The sequence below is a fragment of the Tetrao urogallus genome, assembly GCF_951394365.1.
Source record: "Tetrao urogallus genome assembly, chromosome: 20".
Taxonomy (NCBI): domain Eukaryota; kingdom Metazoa; phylum Chordata; class Aves; order Galliformes; family Phasianidae; genus Tetrao; species Tetrao urogallus.
Window position 1 is genome coordinate 7,715,802 of NC_136833.1, and position 25,907 is coordinate 7,741,708.

The following is a 25,907-nucleotide window of genomic DNA, read 5'->3' on the forward strand; positions in this document are numbered from 1 at the left end:
ATCTCTAACATCTGCCACTGGATGTCACTGATGAAGTAGTGCAGAAGGCTATATGTTTTTCCTCTCTAAAAATTTATCCCGGATTCATACAGCTGAAAACAGGTTTGGTCTTAAAGCCAGTAGCCCCGATGAAATAGTTTTCTACTTTCTTAATTATTTATACACTCTTACATCATTTCTCTTTGTGTGTATATATATTTCTATATATTTCTGATCTGCATTTTCCCATTGTTACAACAACTTTTACAAAATGGCTGCTCGACTGGTTGTAATATTTTTCTATTACTTTTATTTCATAAGTGAAATATGCTAATGCTAAGCTCCACCAAGTGTCAGTGATAACTATTATCTTTGAATTCTGCAAATCAATTTGAATTGAGTTGAAAAGCCAAATGCATTCATGGAGTAGGCAAACTGCTTCTTATGCATTAATTGTCAGCATGTTGACATGCTGTTCGCTGTTTCAAAGAGCAAAGTAGAAATATCAAGGTGCAATTTGCAGCTTTCTGTGTTGAGTACAAACAGAGTTGAGCGTTGCCACGTATGTAACATACACCACATGTCAGCTGTTTCCTGCCTCGCTGTTGACAAGAGCCCCATTCATGACTCTTCTTTTTATCCTTTCGGTGAATAAGTAATTATTCAATATTGAAGGCAGGATATTTGGAACTGGCTATTTAATGTGGCAGCACAGGGTAACGAAATCTGCTGTTACTGGCAACCTGAGAGGGGAATGTAACAATTCCAGCACGGGTGTAACTGTATCTGCTTTGAGGGCCTGTTTATTTGGCACGTCAGTGAACCTTTTATCCCAGTGAGTGACAGCCCCAGAAGGGTTACATTTACATGCATCCTATCATGTATTGTAATATTTAATGGTGGACAAGGCTGAGTGGGGCTGAGGGTAATGTCAACTTGCTTTGCCTCGGAGTGGAGGCTAAAAGGCAGCTTGATCCGCAGTTGTGGTGTAACACACAGCATGGCTAGCATTTGTTTATAATGGATAATCTTACTGATTACAATTAAAAAGGGAGAGAGGAAAATTGGCAGCTACGTGTTGGTACTTGCACTATCAAGCTGAAAACCAAATACAAATCCTGGTACACTGGAGGAATTCATTATTTTTATGAGAGATGTACATAGGAACTTTTACTCATGAGTTTCTTGTTTTCCGTGCTTCTTTTTGTGCTAATTGTTACAGTTTGGAGACAGTTGTTCCACTGTCTCGTGTTATGACAGACGTTAGAAAGGCAGTGCTTCTCAAGAAGAAAGAAAATGCTTTTAACAAATATTTTATGGGTTCTGCTTAGAATTATTCATTTTGTCTTTTTTCATAGTTACTAGAAGGCCTTTCATGTAGTAGCACATCAAATTTGTTCCTAATTGAGTCTGTGTGAGGTAGTCTGGTATTTTTTCTGCAGATTTCATTAAACTGTCTGGATTCCTTTTGTGTGCTTTAAGGAAAAGTGCTCTCAGTAGTTCCATTTAGGTGTCACATCCCAAAGTTTTCTCCCTTTAAGTTTCTGGATGCTTCTTGTTTTGAAACAGTAGTATCCTTCTGCCCAAGTTTAAATGTCAGAAGTTCCTTTACGTTCTTTGTGTGTCTTACCTGTGTGCGCACTCCATGGGGGCAGCAGTTTTCTCTGAGATTGGGTTCTGATGAAGTTGAATATGGTGATAGGAGAAAGTATTCTAAGATTTTGAGGTGTGAGAGGATGTGATGTTCTTTAACATTTCTTAACGCTGATAGGCCGGTGTGATGATTTAGCAGGATATCTTGAACTGTCCCACAGGGCAGTTTCTAAATAGACCGTAAAAATATTTGGCTTGTTCATCTTGCAGTGGGATTTTGCTAATCTTTTTTCGGTTTGGGTTACAGCTTTCCATCCCTTGCACAGAGTGTTCCTGTTCCTCTGGAAAAGAAACTCGTAAAGATGCTGGTAACACAAAGAAGAAAGCAAATGGAGATCAGACGTTCATTCCCAAAATATTTTTTGGAACGCGAACTCACAAACAAATTGCCCAGATTAGCAGGGAGTTGAAGAGGACAGCGTATTCCGGTGTCTCTATGACCATTCTCTCCAGCCGGGATTACAGCTGTATTCACCCAGTGGTGTCCAGTAGTAGTAGCAACAGGAATGAACTGTGTGTAGAATTACTGGAAGGAAAGCATGTGAGTAATTTTGGGCATATGATTATAAACGTAGAGTGAAAGGTAGTTGAGTTTTGTTTTTATTTCTTCATGCTGTGTTGGTTACATTCTTCTGGTAACTAAGATAAAATTACATTTTTAGTTGACAGACACCATCTATCAACGTTTTCTATGTTGAAAAATGTACACTAGAAATAACCTCTATTGCTCATCCTATTTGTGAGCACAGTTATAATTTCTACAGTCCTATTAAAAATATTTTCCTTTAAATTATGAAGTTACACATCAAGGACTGGTACCTCTGCACTGTATTTTTGTGGCCTGTATGTGGCTTTGATAATGTTGTCTACAATGTGTGGAATGAAGTAGCTATCTTTATTTTTGCAAGCATTTAGTTTCTTGTATACATAAATGCAAAGTGCCCTTTGTTTATTGAATGAACTGCAGATCTGGCCACGTTAATCTCTTCAAGATGTGCTTTTCATTATTGCCCCTACTAAAGAATAGTAACTGGTAGAAATGTTTTTAGGAAGTAAAGTCAGATGTATGTAACAACTGTGAGGCTTTTAAGCTTGCTTGTTTTTTGTTGTTTTTGTAACCTGAAATGTTCTGTGCTCATTTGCTTTTAGGGCAAGTCCTGTCTTTACTATCATGGTGTTCATAAACTCACTGAACACTATGCCCTGCACTCTGCACATAACACATACCAGGCTTGGGACATTGAGGATCTAGTGAGCCTGGGAAAGAAACTTCGGGCCTGTCCATACTTTGCAGCCAGAGAACTCATGGTGGGGGCAGATATTGTATTTTGTCCTTATAACTACCTCCTAGATCCACAGATAAGGGAGAGTGTAAGTATATTTGTAAGAGTCACTGCAATAAGTGAAGTTAAAAAAAACAAAGCTGTAATGTTCAGTGGTCACTGAAATCCTATTTGTATCCAGATATAATCTACAAGTAACTCCTGGGTTAAATTATTTATTGATTTATTTTTGAATGGATGTTTCTGTATTTCAAGCAATGTTTCCTTTGTTCATATAGCTTAGCTCATCAGTCACTTGTTGGGCTCATGGAGACCATTTTTGAACAGAATCCTATTAGTTGCTATTTCTCATTGTTACATTTTACTCTGTTTTACCAGATACCTTTTTTTTTTTAAGATGGAAATTAACCTGAAAGGCCAGGTAGTCATTTTGGATGAAGCCCATAATATTGAGGACAGTGCTCGGGAGGCAGTGAGCTACAGTGTTACAGAAAGTCAGCTGAATGCTGCTCGAGAAGAGCTAGATTTCATGGTCAATAACAACATCAGACAGAAGAATCATGAGCACCTACGGGCTGTGTGCTACTCTTTGACAAAGTAAGACAATTCTTTTTAATTGCTTTATGTCAATTAGTATTTAGATAATAGCATTCAAACTCCTTTTGTCTTTTCTTAAAATGTTCATAATCTGCAATAGTAGGAATCTCAGTCCCTTCTTGATTTGGTTGCAGATTCTTCATATTTGAAAGTGGATTTATCACTCATGCCCTTTGTTTTCCCTGCAAAACTTGGCTCAAATTTGAGTGGAGAGCTCTGAAAACCTGCAGCATGTACAGATTTGTAGTAGAGACCTGTTAAGTCTTCAGAGGATTCCGTCAGCAAACACTTTGCACAAGCTCATCCTGTTCTTTTTTCTGATCGTTCTCAGGCACAAGTTGTCCACGGCTGTTCCTGATCATTTTCTCCCTACGTTATGTCAGCAGAATATGATTTTAATGATTTGCTTTTGTACTGAATTTGAAACCAAGGATGTGCTGAATCTCTGCGCACCTGCCTTGTTGAAACACAAGTGTCATGGAGTTCAGTGAACAGAGAAATATGAGTAACTGAGAGTGTAGTTTTGGGAGCTAGAGTTGATAAGTAAGGCAGAATGAAGCTGAGAAAGTAGAAAATGTTCTCCTCTCCCCTGCTTTGTTTTTATTGCTGTTCATGTAAAGGAAAAGGTAGTAAGAGGAAAAAAGCATGTAAAATCCAGAAAGCACAGAGAGAATTGGAAGAGGGGGCCTCAACAGAAGCTGGAAATCTTCAGAGGAAGTGGAATATAAACCAGTAGAGTAGGGGCAGAAGCTTGGGAAGAAGGGGAGAAAACGAGGGCACAAGAGTGTTTTGTGTGGAGTGGGAACGTGAGAAAGCTAAACGCCATGGCCTTGAAGTGATCTGAGCTCTGAAGCAGTGCATGTCAGATCATTGTTTTGTTGTGCCAGTGGCTGGTGGAATACACTGTGCAGCACTACAGCAAGTAGTTCATCGTTTTCCTATGCTCTGTCCTGAGAGTTAATGCTTGTGTCAGAGAAACGGCTTCTGGTTTTCTCTTCTGCAGAAGCCAGTTCTCCTACTTTAGCTATTTCAAATGCTGTATTTTAGTACAAGATGGGAATAGCATGGTTGGAGATTTGATTGCCCCAAGCCTTTTAACCTTATCAGAAAAATGAAGGTTGATTGTCTTGGCAACTGCCAACAATAAGGAAAGCGGTTGGAAAGCAGAGGACTGGGTGTAAATGGCCAGTAATTGGTAATGTGCTGTTGCATAAAGTGAAGTGGCTTTGCCAAATGCATGGGTAATTAGAAAAATCTGATTTCACTTGGAAAGGTCCTGGGCCCTCGTTCCAGGCAGCACTTAAGCAATGGGCTTTTTGCCACTGAGGTGCCAAAATGACCTTTCTGAGGAATTTGAAGATACAGCAATGGAGGTTTGCTAGCAAGCTCTTCTGATGAGATGCAGGTTTAAAAGGGCAGATTGCTTGGTCAATGGAGAACCAATCAATCACTCCTTCAATTGGTAGTTTGGTGTCAACAATAGGATTTTCTGGTAGGGAGGGAAGAGGTAAACATGCTTGAGCTGAAGGCAGTCTGTGACACGTGCTGAATCCTTTCCTAAAAATATTGCATATGCTGATGTTTCCACTTCAGTACCATAGATATGTGAGAATGAAGCTGATTTTATTTATGCTTATGATTTTTCTATGGAAATAAATACTTATTTAAAATAATGAACAGGTGTTTCAGGTAAATGCTTTACTGTTAGATTTAATAGGATGACTGTTCTTTTCTAGAATTTGCCCTTTTGCATTAGATTAGGAAAGTGTTTGTATTTGCATTTATAGCAAAACCATCTTTAAAGTATGTGATGGTATTTAAGGCTTAGAACAGGGAAACAGAGGTTTTACATTTCCTGAAATGTTTTATCCATTTGTTTCATGCGTGCTGTCACGCATTCATTTCTGTCTGCATCTTCCTAATTTTAGTTCCAGGTCTTTTTGTTGTTACATTTGAGGAATTAGGGCTGAGTAGTACACTGTTGAACTTATGCCTGTATTAGTGATCATCATTCCTCAACAAGATAAAGCAAATTATGGCCAAAGGAGTGATTGTTCTGGTAGTATTTATGGAGATTGTTTTTTTGTGTGTAACCTGGCAAAAAGGAAGGTTTTCTAATTGTTCTGTTGAGCAGATGATTTGCAGTGACAGGACAGGAAATCTGGAGCTGAAACAGTTACTAAGCCTTGTTGCTTTATTTGATAATGATTAACTGATTTTACAGATACATATTTTGAACTGTTGTAGAAATGACAGCTGTCTTTCTGATGCCTCCTGCTGGTTGATGAGACAGACAGCTTCGGCATTTCCTGAGAAAGAAGGAGCCTGCCTGCTTTTCTAGACAGAGGGGGAGAGCCTTTGTAACGGTGCAGAGATGATGAAAGACATATTTAGGTAGTGGAAATCTTAGCACTGCCACAAATGAGATGATGTGCCTGCTTAGGTCCTGGTTTTAGAAAGCCCTATCATGTATTGCATTGTTACTGTGGTTATAATTCTGCTTAATTTTCAAGTTGTAGCAGAGTTACAGGTATCTGTGTAGGTACTAAAAGGAATCATTTTATGTCTGAAGATTTATTTCTTTTAGAGAGGTTTGTAATTGAGAGGATGACAATCCAACTTTTATCAGTTAGAGTCACGAGTGGCTTTAAAAGTACGGTAGAAATCTTTCCTAAATGAGCCTGACATCTTATATCATAAGAACAGATTTTATTTTAATCTCTTTTCCTTACTGTAAAAATAATACATAACAATAAAATATGAATGCATAGGGAGAAGTTTTCCTCTCTTGTCATTGAGCTGCATCAAGAGCAACTCATTTCAAGAGAGATCAGCTGGCAGAAAGGAAAATGTGGTCAAGTATTTATCACGGTTATGGAAGAGTGGTGCAATTCAAGGTTCAATTTTTCTGGTACTTGGAATGTATTTCAAAGTTTGTGTTAAAATTGATTCTGATTTCTTTCTTTTATAGCTGGCTACGGGCAAGCTCTAGTCAGCTGGTAGAAACAGGGTATGAAACCTCCTGTAAGGTTTGGAGTGGAAAAGAAATGCTCAACCATTTTCACGAAATGGGAATAACCAATATTAGTTTTCCCATTTTACAGGTAATGTTGTAAGCTGTATAAACGAGTACCAGAGTTGTTAAACATCTTAAAATACCCGTAAACTAAATGTTAACACATCTGTTACTTTACTACAATTTTGAAAAGCTGTCTAAAAATTATACGTGATGAAAACCAGGAGTAATCCATCTGAGCTGCTGCAACTTGCAGAAAATCCATGTTTTAAAGGTTAAAATTGATCATGTACAATTATCTTAAATTGAGCCAGTTAGTCACTGATAGCTTTGTCTGTTCTATCTGTCTGCATTTTTTATTGACTGCTGAAATGTACTTAGAGTATTTTCAACCCTATCCTTTCTTTTTTGTGTAAGCCAAAAGCTCTGTTAGTTTTCCTTTCCAGTTCTATCTTCAGTCAGACTTTATAGGTGTCGTAGGTGAATTTTTAAAGCAGGTTGTCTTGCATCTGTACTAATTTTGCTTTTGGGAAGATAAATCAGAATGTTAACGTGGAATTTGTTTGCCTCTCATAGAAACACCTTTCTGCTGTCTTGGAAAAAGAAGAAAAAATATCAATGTTTGGTAAAGAGGAGCTTGTTGAGATACCTATCGTGAGCTCTGCCACTCAGATTGTGCTGAAAGGGTTATTCATGGTTCTTCTATATCTTTTTAAAGATAACAGCAGGTCAGTGTAAACACACAGCCTGAGCTGAGTGGTGGTGGTTAATTCAGCTGCGTTGCCAGTCTGTTTCATTTGTGTGACACTTTTGTTATAGTGTCTGGACTCTGAGGAGAAACCAACGTTTCAAAAAGCTTTGGGAAATTTACTTATGTGGGAAGAGTTCATTGAGAACTAATTTAAATACTACCAAATTATATTGGTTTCACTCAGGAATGAATTCAAGTGTTGAAGAAATTTATTTGAAGGTTAGAAATGAATTTTCTTGATGCATTGCCAAGTTAAATGTGCATGGTTCTATGTAGCACTTATTGTTTGACTTCTGCCTACTAAATTCCAGCAGCTAGTAATACTTTCTGCTTTAAACCTTATGTTTAAAAATAATAATTATTGCGAGGCTTCATTATTTATCCAAAAGGAGAACTGACAGCTATTGAAACTTCACATCTCTTGCAGAGTTACCTTCTTGTAGTGAGGAAGCCTTCACAGCCTGCACGAACAGCTTTTCTGTTTTCAGATACTGCAGCATATAAAATTATTTATACTTAAATTGTAAAGGCTTGTGGCAACATATCGTCTTTGCCTTTTGTGGACTTAATGCTTACAATTTGCTTAACTGTAGTTTTAATATTTCTGTGCCTCTTCGTAGGTTTGCAGATGATTACAGAGTTGCTTTGCAACAGACTTACGCTTGGACCAATGAAAACCAACCTGATGTTTCAGATACAAGTGCTTTCCTTGCAAAGACCAAACATAAAAAGAATTTGCGACATAAAACTGCAGTCCACATGCTTAATTTTTGGTGCTTGAATCCTGCTGTGGTAAGCTGGGTGTGAAGGAACTAATTTTGAATGATAGCAAATAGATGTAGCTGATTGCATCTGTTTTCTGAATTCATTTCTCTCTCCAACTTAGGCTTTTTCAGACCTAAATGATGTCAGAACAATTGTTCTGACCTCTGGTACGCTCTCTCCAATGGATTCATTTTCTTCCGAACTTGGCGTGAAGTTTTCCATTCAGCTGGAGGCCAATCATGTTGTCCGGAACTCACAGGTAAGCTCCTGCAGAGTTGTTCCCTCCTTTCAGGTATAATGCTGGCCGTTGTGAAATAAAGGTAGCTTGCAAATAAAAATACTGACAGATGCGTTCTGTGAGTGTGAAAAAAATGTGCAGACCAGGCTGGTACGTGGAATTATGCAATTGTAAAGTAACCTTTTGATTGTGCCCCCTCCGTTTGAAGATGTAATGCTGTGCCATTTGGTAATTCAGTTTCATCTCAGTTACTGTGCTCTTCTGAAGTATTTAAGTGCCAGGAGTCATTTGCCTAGAGAGACATCTCAATATTTTAATTCGTCTTTAAAGTTTCATTGTTTAGCATAATGGAATTTAGCACGTTTTGTGTCACTTACTTTAGTATTAATTTTTTAATTGTGAAATACACAAGGTTTGGGTTGGCACCATTGGAGCAGGCCCGAATGGTCGGAAGCTGTGCGCCACGTTCCAGCATACAGAGACCTTTGAGTTCCAAGATGAGGTGGGAGCACTTCTACTTTCAGTGTGTCAAAGAGTTGGCCAAGGAATTCTGTGTTTTTTGCCATCTTATAAGGTAAGGAAATCTCTCTTCATATTTTTCATTTAAAAAACAGCTGCTGTACTTGAAAAACATACTGTGAATTTTTTCGTTCTACACATCAACATGTGGGTGCACATAGAAGAAATATATTGCAGTAACATAATTATATTGCACTGCAATTTCTTCAGGCTCGTGTTGGCTGCTATGCTGATTTGTTTTTTGAAACAGCAGGCTCGTGTTTGTTTTCAGCAATGTCTGCATCTCAGTAATGATGAAAGGAGTACGATTTTTTTCTTTGTTTTTTGAGTGCTTTGAACCTATGAAGTAAAAAGAACAACTCTGCATATTCTTTGTATACTATTTGAATGCAGTGTTCATCCAGTTCATTGCTTTCCTTCTTTCTTGTTTGCTTTCATTGTGCTGAAGATTGTGGTATATTTTTTCCTGAGCCTGATGGGAATTGCTCTCTGGCATCAGCTGAAAAGAATCAGATCTCTCAATTTCAGACTATGTGATATCAAATTTCACTAACAACAGATATCTAATTATGGTTAATTTGTACCTCACAGAAGTTCTGCTTTCTTCTCCATTAGTTCTGGTTATTTATGGTCAGCTCTAGGGAACAGGAGTATTAACCTGCAATATTAAGCTGTTATTCTTGCCCACTTTTCAGGTAATATTTGCAAGAATTTGACTTTTTTTTTTTTCATTTTAAATTCTAAAAAATCTTAGCAATGTTTAAATAAACAAATCCAAACTCAACAACCAACCACAATAAAGCCATGAAAGCCCCTGCTATACAACAAAAAAAAAAGCCCTGCAGTCTAATGGAAAAACAAAGGTTTCAGACCCTTTTGCTCATCTCCAGGGTTCCTTGCAAGAGAATATTTTTTAAAGTGAAAGAAGACTTGTCTATTATTTTTTTTTCCAAGCTTTCATGTTAGTTTGATCATTTAACTGAATGACAAATGATAAAACCAACAAGGGTTAGCAAAGCAAGGATTTTTCTTCGTTTTTATTTCTGAGCGTCTTTAAAGGGTTCCAGTCATCAGTGCAGTTACTGGCTGCAGCCATTAGGTGACCACATTAGACCAGGTAATGTGCAGTCAGTGAAAAAAGTGGATTACTGACTATAAATTCGTTCAGCCTAGCTCGCAAAACTCTGCTGATACACAAAGGCAACAATCTGAGGACAAATTTTGTACTCGGTTCATTTTCTTAAGGAGTTTGTGGGCATATTTCAGTTTCCACCATCATCGCTGTTCTAATTAGCGTTTAATGTTAAGCAGCATGTGACAGTTGATCTTGTTGCATACAGACCTGGCAAATGCTTTGGGAAGTTTTTATGAGAACAATAATTTGAATTGAAGGTATGGAAAGACTTTGTAATGACATTTAGTAAAGAGGGAAAGAGATTGCTGGACAGCTCTGGTACCCTTCCCCCTCTCACTGCCCTTATGCTTTGCTAAAGGTCACCCAGCTAAACACGTTGAGTGTTTTTTCTTTGTGGGAATACTTCCATGAACCCAGCAAAAGTATTGATAAATATAAATTGCAGACAATTGAAGGATGATATTTTAAAATCACATTGCCAATATTTTTCTATGGATGCCCTTTTTCATTCTGCTGCTGCTTTTATTCTGGATTGGGTTGCCTTTAAAACTAAGAGATTAATTTGTTGAAAATACAGAATAATGTAAGCATAAGTATATTAGTACAGGGAAAAGAAGATATTTTTCTTTCATCGTCATACAGAATATGGTTTACCTGCAGATTTGCATTTCAAAACTGCTTCTCAGAGATTTTCATGGGGAGATTGCACCTTTTCAAGAAATTTTTCAAGGCTGTAGAGATAGGATTAATGTACCTGGTCATGTTCCTCACTAAATTAATGATTATGAGTTGGTCTGATATCTTCAAAAATTAGGTTACTTCCAAAATTTCAGTTTCTACTCCTTTAAAAATAAAAGGACAAGAAAAAAAGAGGCAGAAATTGCATCTTAGGCTTTAATAAAATATGAGTGCGTTTTCTTTTCTGTTGTGAGAATGGTGTGCTTTCTAGCCTTTATCATTGGAAACAGAGGGAATGGAGGTGAACCACTGCCCACAGGAAGCAGAGGTAGAGAAGCCAGTCTGTGTGGCACGGTGTGTTGTGATGAACTGTGCTGGGAGCAGGGAGCCAGGAGCCAGGTGCTGTTCTGTCATTGCTTGTCCTCTGAGACAGGGCAATGTCATTATTCAACATCAGAAATAGAATAAATTTATGGCAAAAGTAGAACAAATTGAACCATTTAATCTTCTTTCAGCTCTTGAAGTTTAAGGGGCTTTTATAAGTTTATTTCTCTGTATTTTGCCTGGGATTTCAGGTAGCATTGTAAATAGTAATGCACCAATTCCAGGTGAAAGTGATGAGCCATGTATTCATGTCAGAGCCTGTGAAACTTGAGCAGAGATGTAGTGATTTGTTTCAGACTATTCGAGTGCTGAATAGAAGTCTACTCAACAAGTGCAGATGCCAGGTACTTGAAAGTTTCAGTGTGCAAATAAATGGAAGGCAAGCACATGTCTAAATGTCGCAACTTTAACCTAATCGTGAGAGAACAAGATGCTTCTTATGGAACAGTAGGAATGTCACCAGGGTATGGTGCTATAGGAGCTAGCATTTAAGTCAAAAACTCCAAAAAGCAGTAGCAGAGAAACTTGCCTTTACCTTAATTAAGCATTTGATTGTATATGTACAGCAAATACCTGAGATCAATAATACAACGGACAAAAATGCATGCGCAAGCAGAAAACAGTGCACATTTTGTAGTCTTCTGTTATAAAGAGCTGTGATGATGTATTTAATATACAGAGTAGTCTCCAGTAACATTATTTTTCAGTAATTAACAACAATTAACAAGTAATTAACAAGTTCCAGCCTGTTGACTTTTTCTTTTTAAAATAAGCTGAACTTATTAAATTGCAAACCAAGATGCTTTTCAGGGCTACTAAAAAACACACCGTTGATACCGTGCAACAAAAATGCATTTATGTGAAAATCAGTAGCAACTCCAGGAAAAACACTCTATAAAAGAGAATATCAGAAGGTGAAAAGATTACTCAGAAATCTAAGATGCTTTTAAACAAGATTAAGATAAGGACCATTAAGGTTCATGTCGCCGACCTGTCTGCATTAAGATATATCTTGCCTGGTGCCTGCATCTTAGATGATTCATTCAATATGTGTCATATCAAAGTCAAGGTATCCAGCGAGGAGAAAAATGCTAATGCTTATAAATTTTAGTGATAATCCATCATGATGAATTAACTGACCTTTCTTTAGTAGCTCTTTTACAAAATAAGCTCTGGACAATAATGTTAATGTTTTTTTTTTTTTTTTTTTTTTTTGTTTTTTTTTTAAGATATTTGTTAATTTGTATCTGCTAATTATTGACTCATAACTTAGAATTAAAATCTTTAAAATAGGTGGCCAAAAGGCTTTGGATGATTTGGTTCTTAAGATATTTGCTTGAGAATCAGATTTTTTTTTTTTTTCCTACTCTCTCTCTGCACCTTTAAAAGGTAGGTAGTGCCCACCTTTGATTCAGATTGATCGTATTTCTTCTGTATCTCCTTTCCTTTACAAAACTTTAACTTTTGAAGTCAAATACCAATTTTAATTGATATTTGCATAGTGTTGCTGTGTATTTCTGTTATGCTGCCTCGAATAGATTTGTGGGGGGGATAGCTGGGAAAATAAGGGAATTCCAGGAATACAAGCCTAAGAATATAGAAATATTAACTTTATTCTTTCTTTTGAGAACCTCTAAGAAGTGGCTAAATGGCCTAAATCTACAGTTTAAATATTACTTGCTGTACTCTCTATGATTTATTTATATTCAAATGTCTGTAGCAGAGATTTTTCTTGTACCATTTGCATTGCAGTGTGTTTTAAAATGCAGGTGGCAGTGGACTGGGGTTTGCAGCTATGCTCCTATGTGAAAGAATTCCACCCTTGTTGAGTTTTAAACTATGAGAGTCACTTTTTCACTGGCAGAAATAAATGCTGAATTTCATTTTGGAGTTTCCATGGATCCTGATGGAAGTTCTATCCATCTTACTCCATTTTCTTGAGTGTCTTGACTGGTCACCTTGTCTTCAGTAAGGACAGACAGAGCAGGCAGCCAGCTAACCTGCTTGAACTGGAGCACCTGTGTTTGTCACTTAGGCTCTTCACAATTAGGTATCAGCCAAAGTAGAGGTGCCATTACAGACATGTGTTTTTTCCTATTCTTTTGGTATACTGGTCTTGGCAGTGCTACTTGACTTTAGGTAAGCACACCTCATCAACATCACTTAACTCTCTGAGCAGAGCACAGCAATTGGTCCAACTCAGGCTGTTTTCAGCAGGCAGGCTCTTTGGATTCCCTTTAGGTAGGTAGTTTGGACCTCAGTTTAACCTCTGACTGTTGACTTTCCTGCCACTGCACAGCAGTGTGTCTGCATTGGATATGAGCCCAAATCCTGGGATATTCTGTCTCCTGGCCTGGACATAAATGTGCCACCTCCATGTATGACAGGCTGGAGGAGGATCCAGTTTCAGCATTAATTCTGAATGTCTGTCTCTTCTTACTTCAAGACTTGGTTTTCTGTTGTTGTTTTTTTTTTTTCTTTACTGAGATTCGTTTGAGGTTGGTAGGAAAAAAATAATCTTCAGAGTTTTGTCATAGTGGCAGAAAATGAATTGGGCCTAACAGTGAAAAAAGAGCAGAATCTGCTCATTTCTAAAACTTTCCTGAAATGCAGTTTTGTAAACAAATTATATGAAACCCATTTTTGCTATCATCAATAAGAAAAAATGCTGCTTTCTGACAACTTCTATTTATTTAATGAATTACTTCAGTACATTCACAAAAGATGGTAGTCTGTTTGGCCAGGCCTATTAAAAGCATTAAGATTTGAGCACTGGCTGTTAAAATGAGTAAATGGCAATATCACAAAGTTAAACAAATGCCAAAAAACATTTTCCAGAGTACTGGGGTTGTAACAATACCATTAATGAGGGCAAAGAGGTTTTAATGCAATTTGCACGTTCTAAAGTTTCAAAAAGAGGTTTTGAGTTAGTGCATTATTAATGTTCTGAACATCTGGAACTGTGTAAGAGCCATAGACATTGAGCAAGTGCAGGGTTTCCCCACTAGGTCTGATGCTGACTGATTTCCTCCCCAGCGAAAAGCTTGTTTTAAGAAGTTTGAGACAGTAAAATGACAATATCCAGATAAGAGATAAACATTCCATGATGCCTTTTTGCTTGCAGTGTATGTGGAGGAAAAATTGGAGACCGTTAGGTTTGTGCAGTTAAGAGGTAAACCTGGAATTAAAGAGGAAAATTGTGATTTGCACCCAGATGGGGCTCTGAGGTGCAGTTGCACTGATTGCAGAGGAATTACCTGATGCCACCGTCTGGGCTCCACAAGGTTGCTCACATTTTTCTGTTGGCTGCATTTAGGTATAGTTTGCAGGGATGAATAATCTACCAGGACTAACATTCTCCTTGGTGTCCTTGTTTGGTAGCTGTAGGAGTGCTCTGAGGAAGAGATGTGCTCCAATGTGTAGATCTTTGCAGGAAATGGAAATCTGTTTGCACCCAGCATGTTTTATGACACAAATACGTAGTTTTAAATTGCATAAACATTAACTTTCTGCATCATTTTAATATTATAAAATGTAATTCAGAGTTATACAGCTTAAAAATGAGTCTGTAAAATGTTGTTTCTCATATCACAGAATTGTAGGTGTTGGAAGGGATCTCTGGAGATTATCAAGCCCGCTGATTTCAATGTGTCTATAGTTTCATATGTCATAACCATGCTTAATATCTAGCATCACATTCATTGGGATGAAAAGAAAGGAGGCCTTTAAGCAGGCTGGCATATCAGAGACAAGTTATGAAATAATTGTAAATTAATAATGATACTCACTTTCTGCAAAGCATTTGCTTGCTACTCTCAAGGGAAAGGCATTCTCTTACTTCAGAAGCCGTATTTGTTTGAGACCAACAGCTGCAATGCTGCTGTTACAGTATGTAACAAACCCTAAAACCAAGAAAAGGCTTTAGGGAATAGAGTTCTGTCATCCTTGCTGACTCAAATTATGTGCCCATACTTAACAGCTGAGGTAGAGTAAAATGATGGAAGAGAAACTAAACAAGTGAGAACCAGTCTGTGTCCTGGCAGCCGTGGCTCTGTGCGGTGCCCCTTGGAAGTCACTAAGGTTTGTTTCAGGGACTGCAGACTGCTGAGGTTGGTCTTGTGACACCGAAGTGACCCTTTTGGTGTGGGTTTAATTTGAGAAGAAAGACTTATGCCAGATTCTAAAGCTGTGTCTGTTGCCTTCCTCTGATGAAAATCTTAGCAGACCGATTTTCGTGTGATGGGGCAGAAAATAAGTGGTCTAAAAAAGCTGAATTTTAATGACTTGAACAGTGCATTTCAACATTTGTACTTAATAAATGCAGATGAAGTTTTCTTTTCTTGTTGACCACTGTTTTTTTCATTGCTTTTTACTCTCACTCTGTACTAGTAGTTTTCTTTCTGATCTTTATCTCAACTTCCTCATGTTTTATGGTTTTCTTGCTCCCATTAATCATATACAATATCTTTTCTTTCATTTTTATTCTCCAGTTTTTCGTCACTTAGAACTTTAAATGTCTGTAATATAAACTGTCTTGATATTGGAGCCCTTGCATTCATCCAAAAGGCCAATTTTCAGGCTTGGTGTGGATTATCTGAGGTGTCTTCTGAGAGCTACAATGGCTTCTTAAATCTTAATGCAATTTCTGAAGTCTACAGTTTCAGTTTATCGCGCTGACTCGAGCACGGAGGTATGTGAAAGGCCCTGCATGTGATGGAAGTGTTCAGCCATTGCATCGCAGAACTCTTCACTGAAGACTGCTGAGGTGGTGTTGCCTCACATAGGAAGGAACTGCAGCAGAAGGAATATTGAAGTTTATACGAGAAGATAAGTAAAGATTCTTCTCTAAACAGGTGTATAATCTTTGCCCTCAAGTTCTGGTGCAGGCCTCCCTGCTTCATGTCGTCAGTGCAGTCAAGTTGCTTTGCCAAACTAAACCTGGGGACGGAGCACAGGTGGATCACACCTTGGCATGATCATTTCTTAGATAATCCTGGAGGCTACAGCAGAAATATTGCCTTAAAATAAGAAAACCAGAGTCGTGCTGAATTACATTCAAAATGAATAATTGAAGCGCTGTAAAATAACTCCTAAGCTTTCAAAGCTGATGCTTGTTTTATTGTAAAGATTTATTACAGTGTTTTCAGTTAGAATTTTTTAACTTTTTGAGTTGTTTGAATCCACTGCTTGGTTACTGATTGCTTTTGACCATACACTTGCAGTACTTGCAAAGCAGGCTAAGAAAAGATGTGTCAAAGATAATTTTTATACTTTCTCAGGCTTACAGCTGACAATCTGAATAGCTGCAAAAGATTTCTGTTCTAAGTAGTATGACCGGCTCCTAAGAATGCTGTGGTTATGGCAGTAATTTTCCTGATTTCTGGGGAATTAGAAGTAATCCATGCATGAGATGATCCAACAGCTTACTGCTGACCAAGGACCTTCTTTCTCCTTGCGATTGTTTTCCTGCTGCTCTAAATTTCGTGTAAGCAATGGAAAGGGATTTCTTTCTTTTTATTTTTTTTCCTCTTTTCTGGTTAGTTTTCTTCTGGCCTTGTGAACTGAGTTGGCTCATCAAGAGGTCAGAAAAGTGTCAGAGATGACTCAAGGGAAGAGCTCATGTAGTGTACCCATGGCTGTGAGCGTGGTCACCCCTTTTACAGCTAGAGCTCAGCCTTGGAGATGGAACAATGTCCTGTGCTTTTTTTTTAACGTGCCTTTTTCAAAGGTTGACCTTAATATGAGTATCTGTGAAGGTGCTGCTTTGGAAGGTGTGATAATTTGATGAAGTATGGTCTGTAATCAAGTTGTTAGAAACTGTAGCGCTGTAATCTCAGACTGTGTCTTAAGTGGAGAGTTACTCAGGTGGATATTCTGGGTGAGTGGGAATTTGGGTGAAGTGATATGAAAGAAATGAGATGTTTTGACTTCACTTACATGAAGAAGTGAGAATTCCAGGACTAGATTAAAGGAGCAGTGAAGTTTGAGCTGTAGGATAAATGGGACTCCAATTCCTCTTGGTTTCCAGAATCTGAGTGACTCATTATTTTCTGACTCTGAAACTTCATAGCATTTTCAATCTGTAAGCCAAATAATTTTGCCTGAGGAGCAGGGCAATTGAACTGGCTAACAAAGTTTTCAGGTAATCCTGTTGGAAAATGGCAACAGGAGCCATTTTGGTTACAAAGCTATCCAAACAACTGCTGCTTTCTGTGAGAAGTGAGGATGAGATGCCCTCAGTTCTTCATTGAGCATTACTATAGTATCTCCTCCCCAGAGTAGTACCACGATAAATATCAAATAGATGGAGGCAGAATACGAATGCAAGCTTGGGAGGTAATTTCTGGGCTGTGGAAATCAGTACTGCAAGAGACTTGAAATTAAGAAGTGCCCTCTGGCAGTTGCTTTTTACGCAGTGCAGATAGACTTACTGATTGCATCTGATAGAGAATAGGATCTGCAGTGACAGCCTGCGGCAGATTATTGGGAATAGTGCATTAAAAAATTATATGCTGTGTTGGTAGATGAGTGCTTTCCTTGTGAATTTCACACCCCGAGAGCAGTGCAGTTTAATATTTTATTGCACTGTTAGTTTAAATACCCTTAGCATACAGTATCAGGAAAATAAACTAAAAATCTATTACTGTTTCTCACTTTTGAGCTCTGACTTGTCAAAGTGCTGCAAACTGAACTGTTGTATCTAGTTAACATGTACTTTCATTTCTATTTTAATAAGACTTTTTCCTACCATATTTTTTCCTACTTGCTAAGCAGTAATTGGAAATGATTTTAGGCAGTCAAGGAGTGACTGCACCCAGTTTGTGGATGATGAAGTCCAAACAATAAACAACAATTACACTCAGAATTATTTTTTCCTTGAGAAAGTGGGCTGGAGAGAAGTATTTATTAATAAAGAACAAAATACATAAAAAAAACATTTTTTTAAGAGGCTGCACCTTGCACAGGTTACATTGCCATTAATGTTGTTCTGTACCATTGTGACCTGCAACTGCTTACGAAGTCGTATCTTAGAAAACCAAGATCTAGTTTCCAACTGGGGAAAAACATTGGTGAGAAACCTCTGTTCTTCTGTCTAAGGAACCCTATCTTATCTCTCATTTGTTATCAAAATATTATCTACTTAGTTAGCTGTGGTATATTGTTTATATATAACTTTTGTTAAAGTCATTGCATAGCTTCTGAAAGTAATTCTTTATTGCCATGACTACAGAAAGTTCTGTCACTCTGCATCTTTGTATTCTAACATTTGCTCCGTTCTTTCACTTGGAGCTGGGATTGCACAGATCTGTCAGGATGTGGTCCACTCCCAAAGGAGAGGTTTCAGATGTCTCTGACAGTCAGAGCTGATGTGGTTCCCTGTTTAAAATCATTCCTTAATTTTTTTTCCATAATCACCGATTCAGAGCTGAGCTCTGTGCATACGTTGCATGGTTGTTGCTGAGAAATTATCCGAGTCCTTTTGCATGCCATGATTTGCTGCCTAATGAGGGAAAAATGACCTAACTCTTTTTTCAGGTTGGTTCTCCCTCGTGGCCCCACGCCTCGCTGCTGCCGAGCCGCACTCATCCCTTCCTCCTCCTCGGGATGGGGAAAAGAGGTCAGGGATGACTGAGCATGATTTGGGGCTGCAGAAGGAGAGAAGAGCAGTACAAGATGCTGACCTCATTAATGAGCTGTTCATATTTTGATTCAGAACCAGGATCCTAAACGCTCCCTTTATGTGCAGATTTTCCTGGAGAGTTTTCTATGCATGAAGGATTGTTTTTTTGTTGGGAAGTGTAGCGATAGCCTAGGGTGGATGTACGAGCAATTCTTGTAGCACAGAAAGCTGTTGTCTTGGTTAATTTTAAAACCGCAGGAAACAAAACCGTTTTGAACCAGGTTGGTTAGAAACAGCTGTGACAGAGCTCAAAGCCTCCAAATTGTTTTGTGGTAAAACAAGTTGTTGTGTTTTGAAAAAGATTTTGTGTATTTAGGAAAAAAAAAAACCACCTCCTTTAACTGTAGAAGTAACATATTAACCATGTTATTCTAGAATCTTTGGCGTGCAAAACATTTCATTTTTCATTACTGTTGTCGCCGTTCACATATTCCATTATTTAAGGAGGTTATTGAAAAATTGATGGTATGTTGGTACCAGAGAGACATCCTGTAGGCTGCAGTGTTGATTTATGGCACATGGAACACAGTTCAGTGCTTCAGTTTCCTGCTGGTGAGCGGCACTTTGTCACTGTCCCTAAAGAAAAATCATACCAGTGAAATCCCCTGTGTTTCCCCCAGGTTGAGTGATGCATACTTTTCCTTCAAATATGATTATGAATTATTCACCTTTTATTGTGCTGGAGTGAGCACATGGTGATCAGAATCTTGTTCTTAATACAGAGTTTTTCACCATGTTCAGGGTTTAGTTTAATTATGTAGTTGAGTTGCACAGCAGCTTTTATCTGTTTTATTTTTTTTCTTCCCCCTCCCTCCCCATGCCTGCCAGCCTGCCTGGCCCAGCACAGCTTTTACCCCATGTTTCCTCTCTCAGCACATGAGACTTGGTCCTGAATGTTTGCTTTTTCCTCTGATGATTGTATAAAATTGTGCTTGGGGCAGTAAGCATGGTACTTCTAAACTTAAGACGACACATTTTCTGCACCAGTTCTTGGAAATCATAGACACCTATGAGGTTTTACTCTTCAAGCTGATTTTCTGTTGTAAAGATAGCGTATCAGACTTAGCTGAGAAATTTCTTACAATGGATCACACGGTAGCAATATAGATTTGCTGTTGCGGACAGTTTTCTCCTGGGAGATGTGTATGGCAGAGCAGCTGATTAGAAAACAGCCTGCGTGATCTTTCATCATAACTCAGGGAAGGAATGCAAGATGTCAGAGTTAAGTGTGAGATTTGGGTTGAAGTCTCTTTTCAGCTTCCTGTGTTCTGCCTCCATCCTGCTGGGGTTCTTTCTGCTGAAATGGACTTTTCATGGAGAAGAGATTAACCTGCTTAGTATTGATCAACTTCAGCAGTTTGAGTTTTGGAATCAAGGCTGTCGGTGCAAGGCTTGAATTTGTGAAGTGACTTTCCTTCTAACTCCTTCTGCTTTATTTAAATAGATGCACTCCTGTTTTATCACTTGATTTACGTTTTGCTGTAATAAGAGGGAAGGGTTAGTGGTAAAATTCACATTAGAAAATCTTTATCAGCTGAAAAGGAGAAGCGCTTAAAGTGTGCAGCACTTTTTCCTTCAGAAGTTGTACTCATCTAAGTATACATTCAGATCTTGTTCCTTTGCAATCCTTTTGATTTCAGGACTTCTCTAAGCTCTTTCCACATTAGAGTTCCTCTCTGTATTGCCTAGGCTTCGTGTTCCTTAGAACAAAGAAATTCAAGTTTCTAAACATATTGTGTTTCCTGGTTTAATTTTTGGGTTTAAAGTACAATGCTCTTTTTCCTGGCAGGAGAAAAATGCTTGATAATATTTGTTCGTATTTTCAGTTTTACAGTTATGGAGTGTTTCATTACAGAGATTCTATGACACTTTGAGATAGAAATTGATCTGGAATTAGTATTCTGTAAAGGAAGGCTGATTAAAAAGCAACACTTCATTGCTGCTTGTAGCCCCACAATGATAATAAATAGCTGGGGAAATGTGCTTTAGAAGGGAGGCACAGCCTCTCTTGAGTAAGAATAGCATCTTTGTGTGGCCTGTTTCCATTAAAATTCTATATTAAATAAGTTTACTTTTGGCACGTAAAGAAAGCAGTACCTCTGTATGCATTTATGTGTGCATTTGGTATTTCTCTTCAGTTACCTGTTAACAGTGGCGAATTGATGTTCTATTCTGAAACCAAATTTTCTTGACAAGTGAAATATTTGGGGCACAGGTATTTTATTGCTTTCCTTCAATTTGAAGCTGAAAATACTTCTAGGTGGTTTTTTTTTTTGCGTGTGAATAGATAAGTTATTATTTAGTATCAGCTTAGTCATTCAAAAGAATGCGTTTTAAAGACCTCTTTGTATTGTGTTAGCTACGTTCCATAAACATGAAGAGATTTCCATGAATCAGTCTCTTGCTTAACCTTTCATGAAAATCTAATTGAGTGCGAACAACTGCTTGAATAATTCAATGGGCCGCGTTATTCTTGGCTGGTGTAGCCTCAGCCTCGTGCAGTGCAAGTGACTGGGTGTCATGCGGAGTTGAGTTTTCTCTGTTGTGGTGATGGATGTGATTAAGAGTAAAATCACAGTTGAAAAATCACAGAGTCTGAAAAGAAAAAGGTAAAAAGATGAAGTACGGATTAGCTCTGACAGCGTAGGAGATGACTTGTGGCTGAGAGGTGCACGCTCTTCACACCCTTTTGTAAACTTTTAATATTTTTGATGATACTCCTAAACATCGGGTTTGATTGTTTTCTCTTCATGACATGACCTTTTTTTCCTCTTTTTTATTTAAAGGATGTTCTGCTTTTTAGAGCACTCTCTATTAGTAGTTTTGGAGTACTATCTCTGGATTTGTTTGGAATAATGCTGATCGGAGTTTCTCGATCAGTTCATCCAAATGTTTTATTCCTTGTTTCTGGAAGGAATCTCAGCTCTTTCGTTTCACCCAAACCCTTCCAGGCAGTTGGCTGTCTCTTGTCCCTTCAGTCCTCTTTTCCCATTTCATTACTCTGTTTCCTTTGTATTCACTTTTAACCTCAAATGGCTTTTTTCTTTTAAACATAGAAATAGAATGAAACTACTGTTCTTGTGCCACCACAGTGACTTGGTAAACAATCATTTTCCCCAAGCTGAAGGCTTCTAATAGGTCCTGGAGGTTCTTTGACATTCAGAGAACTTTCGAATACATTCTGCCAACTCTATACATTTCCAGAACGTCTTGAGTTCTTAAAGAAGTATTTTTAGTAGAAGCCTGTAATACCAGAATGCAAGTGATGTTGGAAAAGGGGGGAGTCTGGCAAAGGATGGTCTCCAAGTCTCCTTTGAAATGGCATGAATTTGAGGCCACTCGTGTTTAAGCAACTTATTAAATGCATTCATGTACTGCCCTTATTTTGGGATTATCACTAATATGGAAATGGCTTTATTCTTTCAAAATAGTAGAAGAACATTTGACCAGGTAATTAGCCATCATGCTGAATAGAGAGCTTTCAGAGCAGGAGGAGAGTGGTTTGAAGAAAAAGTTAGAGCTGTAGTTAAGCAGTTGATTCAGCAAGCTGTGCCTCGTCCTGAGAGCTTATTAAAGGTAATGCAGTGCCTATGGAATTAGATACATTATAAAAACATCTGTGCCTTGGGATCTTCAGAGGATTACTTTTGTGGAAAATATGATGATCTTTCTCGTAATAGCTTAAATTTGCAGAAGGATCTGTCAGTCTGTAGATTTCATATGTATTTATATATGTATATATAAATATTATATATATGTATATATATATAAATTTTTTGCCACTGGAAGGAAGAAGATGCAGCTGATGCAAATGCAGTGTGAGTTATCTGTGATGTATAAAGCAGCCTGTGTTGTTTGCCTGCAGACAGCCCAAATAGTGGGAAGCATTTTGTAGTAAGATGAGAAAACTGTGTTTCATTTTTCATGCAATTTCTTAATTTTTGGTACTGCAGAGTAACAAGTGCCTTACTGAAGTAATGCTCAAAAGATGATGCAAATTTTCCTCATTATAGCAGCTCCACATCTTTATGTGTCACTTGCACATGTTGGTGGATTGAATGCTAACCCTGTTTTCTGCAAGCGATCTCCCATTCTCCCAGTCCTGAGCCCTCTTGGTTTGACCAGAGCGAAGCAAGTGATGGACTTCTGTTGCTCAGCTTCAGGGCTAGCTGGGGATGCCTGCTTTCCCTTTCTGAAGTTTTGTGCTGACTGTGTGTAGAACTTCTATTTGACCCTTCAAACACGTTTCCAGCCCACTGGAGGCACACTTTGATTTGAAGCAGTGCTTATTCAAAAAGAAAATTCTAGTAGCAAACACATGAAGAGTTCTGCATGGGAAAAGGCTTTTAGATCAATGTTAGTCTCTTGAGAATCTCTGACTTTTTGCACTAACAGTGGTGCCAATACTGTGATTTTTATTAAGAAAAACCTAATGTCTGCTTCCTTTTTCTCCTCAGCTACCCTCTGTATCCAGATAACGAAGAAAACGTTCAGTATCTTAACAGTTGAAAACAAACATTTTATCATGAAAATGAATCTCATGCAAATGAGATGAAAAATGCTGAAGTTTGGGAGAAGTGCTTTTCTGGTATTTAATGCCAGATTGAGGAGGGTTACAAGAGATTTGTGGAAATTTTGTCCCTTGAAATACCTTTTGTTCAGTTGTTACATAAATGTATGGGTAACAAGATAGCACGTTTAAAGATGCACAAGAATATGCACTGCAGCTGTAACCAACAGTTATTAAATTAGTTAATAGTTGTTAAACTAGCTAATAAAACCTAAGTTTATTATATCAGCTGCTACTTGGGTCATGATGGCTTCTTATCCTTTTCTGTATTGCCTTTGATCATCCTCTTTTATTTTTAAGTGTTCCAAAGCTTTCCCAAGCACTTTTGATGGCCAGATTATTTCTGTGTTCCCTTTTTAAGCTATTACCGAGGTACAATCCATCCACAATCTGAACCAAAGCCAAAATATTGCAGGAATAATCTATATAAAGAAATGTAGTAACAGGTGCTTGTAGCAGGATGAGTTATGGAGCTGTAGATGGGAATTTGTAACTCCATGTGTTGTTGTGTGTGCCAGGAGACCCTTCCTCATCACAGGTACTTGCTGCTTTAACAATCACCATCAAGTGCTACTGAATGCTGCAAAAACAAAGTGCATTCCCAAATTGCAGTGCAGCAGTGTGAGTGCTGCGAGTTAGCTTCTTGGCTTCTTTAAGATGCTGGAAATTACAGTGAACTTGCCTCAGGGTAAAACACATTAAACAAATCTTTGGTCTCGCTTCATGACATGGGAAACCCCTAATGCAATTTTTGGCATCGAATAAAACAAAACAGCAAATGGAAAGGGGCAAAGCTTTTCCTTCATGGACACAGGATGAGAGGATTTAGCATAGGAGCACAACATAATGGCAAGAGATGTTAAGAAAACCTTTTCCTCCATTCCTAAACTTCAAGAGTGCTTCAAAAGCTGCCTCGAAAAGAGAACGCTGACAAAGATGAATGGTAAATCTAAATACTGAGCTCAGAAGTTCTGTGGGTCATAGCTTACAGGTGTCTTCAAGTTGCAGGAAGGAAAACAAGGAAAAAGCTATCAAAGTAAACATTCTTCAGTGCATGGGAAGATGACAGATTCTTTCTAACAAGATTTTCTGCTCTTCTGGAGGAAGAGCGTTTGTTAATAAACCATTTGAGAATCCATTTTTAGGGGATTTAATAAAATATACGCAGATTGCCTTCCACTGCAGAAGCTATTATTCCCTTGGGTTGAAAAAGTGACTGACTGTGGGCATTAATGGTTGCTCCTTGTGATTCCTGGCATTATATCTTGCTCCCATTTACACTTTTCCAATCTGAAGTGAAATAATTTTTTATGAGAACCTTGCCTTTGATTCGTAGCTCTTACGAGCCATGTATGTGTTTCATATTTTATTTATTTGTACGCAGTCATGTCCGTAATTCTGGTTGTTTTAGTGCCTGTGGCAATAGCCCGGGTATTGTATGTGCTTTTGCATAGTTTTCTGTGCACAGGAAAGTTTTCATATCCTGGAAGTGCCATTAAATAGAAGAGGTAATAACTTCCATCAAAAACTGTAGATGATGATGCTGTTGATTAAAACTTGAACCTTGTATGGTCTAATAGATGTGTGCCTAGAGGGGCCAACACAAAGGAGAAAAGAGATTTTCTTAAGAATTCGGAGGGAGGTTTTCTAATGCCATCTTTTTGGTGATGCATGGAAGTTATGCTGCTTTCAAGTATGGGAGAAATCCGGTGGAGCTGAGGGGTGTTGAGTACTTCTGGTAAGGAATCTTGTCCTTTCTGAGGCTTTGATTCATTTAAATTAGGAAATTATTTTTCTACCAAGGATGCTTTATATGACTGTGTTTGCAAAAAATACCCAGTGATTTCAGTAGCTGAGATGATAGGAGCAGGAGAAGGCTGGGGCGAATGATCCCCAGAACATGAATAGCTTTAAGGATGTAAAGTTCAAGTTCAGTTATACCCCAGTGCATCCTGTCTGTGGTATCTCCCCAGCTTCCTTTTGTCAGGCATGGCAGAGAGAAGGCAGAAGTGGATTTAGCACAGCCCATCAAGTAGGTGCCTGGGCAGATATTAGCTTTGCAGAAGGAAGAATGAAATCTGAAAAGCTGATAATGTTACAGTCAGTGGCAGCTCTAATACACCTTAAGTGGATGTCCTTAGGTGCATCATTTGTTCGGTTCTCTTCTTTACCAGAATTATCTTCACATCATGTCCAAGAACTGAGGACTTAGTGGCAGGCTGTGGATGGCCAGATGCACTTCATTGCTTGCTCATAATATAACCCTTTCTACAAAAAGAGATTACAGATAGGATGCTGCCAGGAAATGACTGAGCTGGCAGAGAAGTGGATGAACACAGGGCCAGGCACTTTTAGAAGAGATGCTTTCTTTTGCAGTGACATTGGTACACATAGGAAGTGTTAGTACTGTTCATCATTTGGTCTTTCTGTGCTTGTTTGAGAACAGTGTCCCAACACCAGTGTGTAATCAGTATTCCTGAATAGGAGCTTGAACAAAGATAGTCATCGTACCGAAGGCAATGTACTATTTGTCCCCTCTGATCTGGATGTACCTCAAAAGGGATCAACTCAAGTACTTAACAGCACAGAATAAATTCAGATCTAGCGTTAAGAACGTGAAACATGTTCTTAACATATTCTTCTGGTATGAAGAAATGA

At 38.2% G+C, this 25,907-nt stretch overlaps 1 protein-coding gene across 1 annotated transcript in view; it reads left to right on the plus strand.

The window, feature by feature from the left end:
• The window catches only part of BRIP1 (BRCA1 interacting DNA helicase 1), a gene marked incomplete at both ends in the record, with an annotated part of 47,663 nt that overhangs the window by 4,157 nt on the left and 17,599 nt on the right, over positions 1-25,907 (plus strand). The window contains 8 exons of the mRNA XM_079544957.1: positions 1,880-2,173; positions 2,782-3,003; positions 3,313-3,512; positions 6,484-6,616; positions 7,105-7,256; positions 7,900-8,071; positions 8,166-8,303; positions 8,695-8,856. Of these exons, the coding sequence (XP_079401083.1) occupies positions 1,880-2,173; positions 2,782-3,003; positions 3,313-3,512; positions 6,484-6,616; positions 7,105-7,256; positions 7,900-8,071; positions 8,166-8,303; positions 8,695-8,856 (1,473 nt within the window). The remainder of the gene's footprint in view (positions 1-1,879; positions 2,174-2,781; positions 3,004-3,312; positions 3,513-6,483; positions 6,617-7,104; positions 7,257-7,899; positions 8,072-8,165; positions 8,304-8,694; positions 8,857-25,907) is intronic.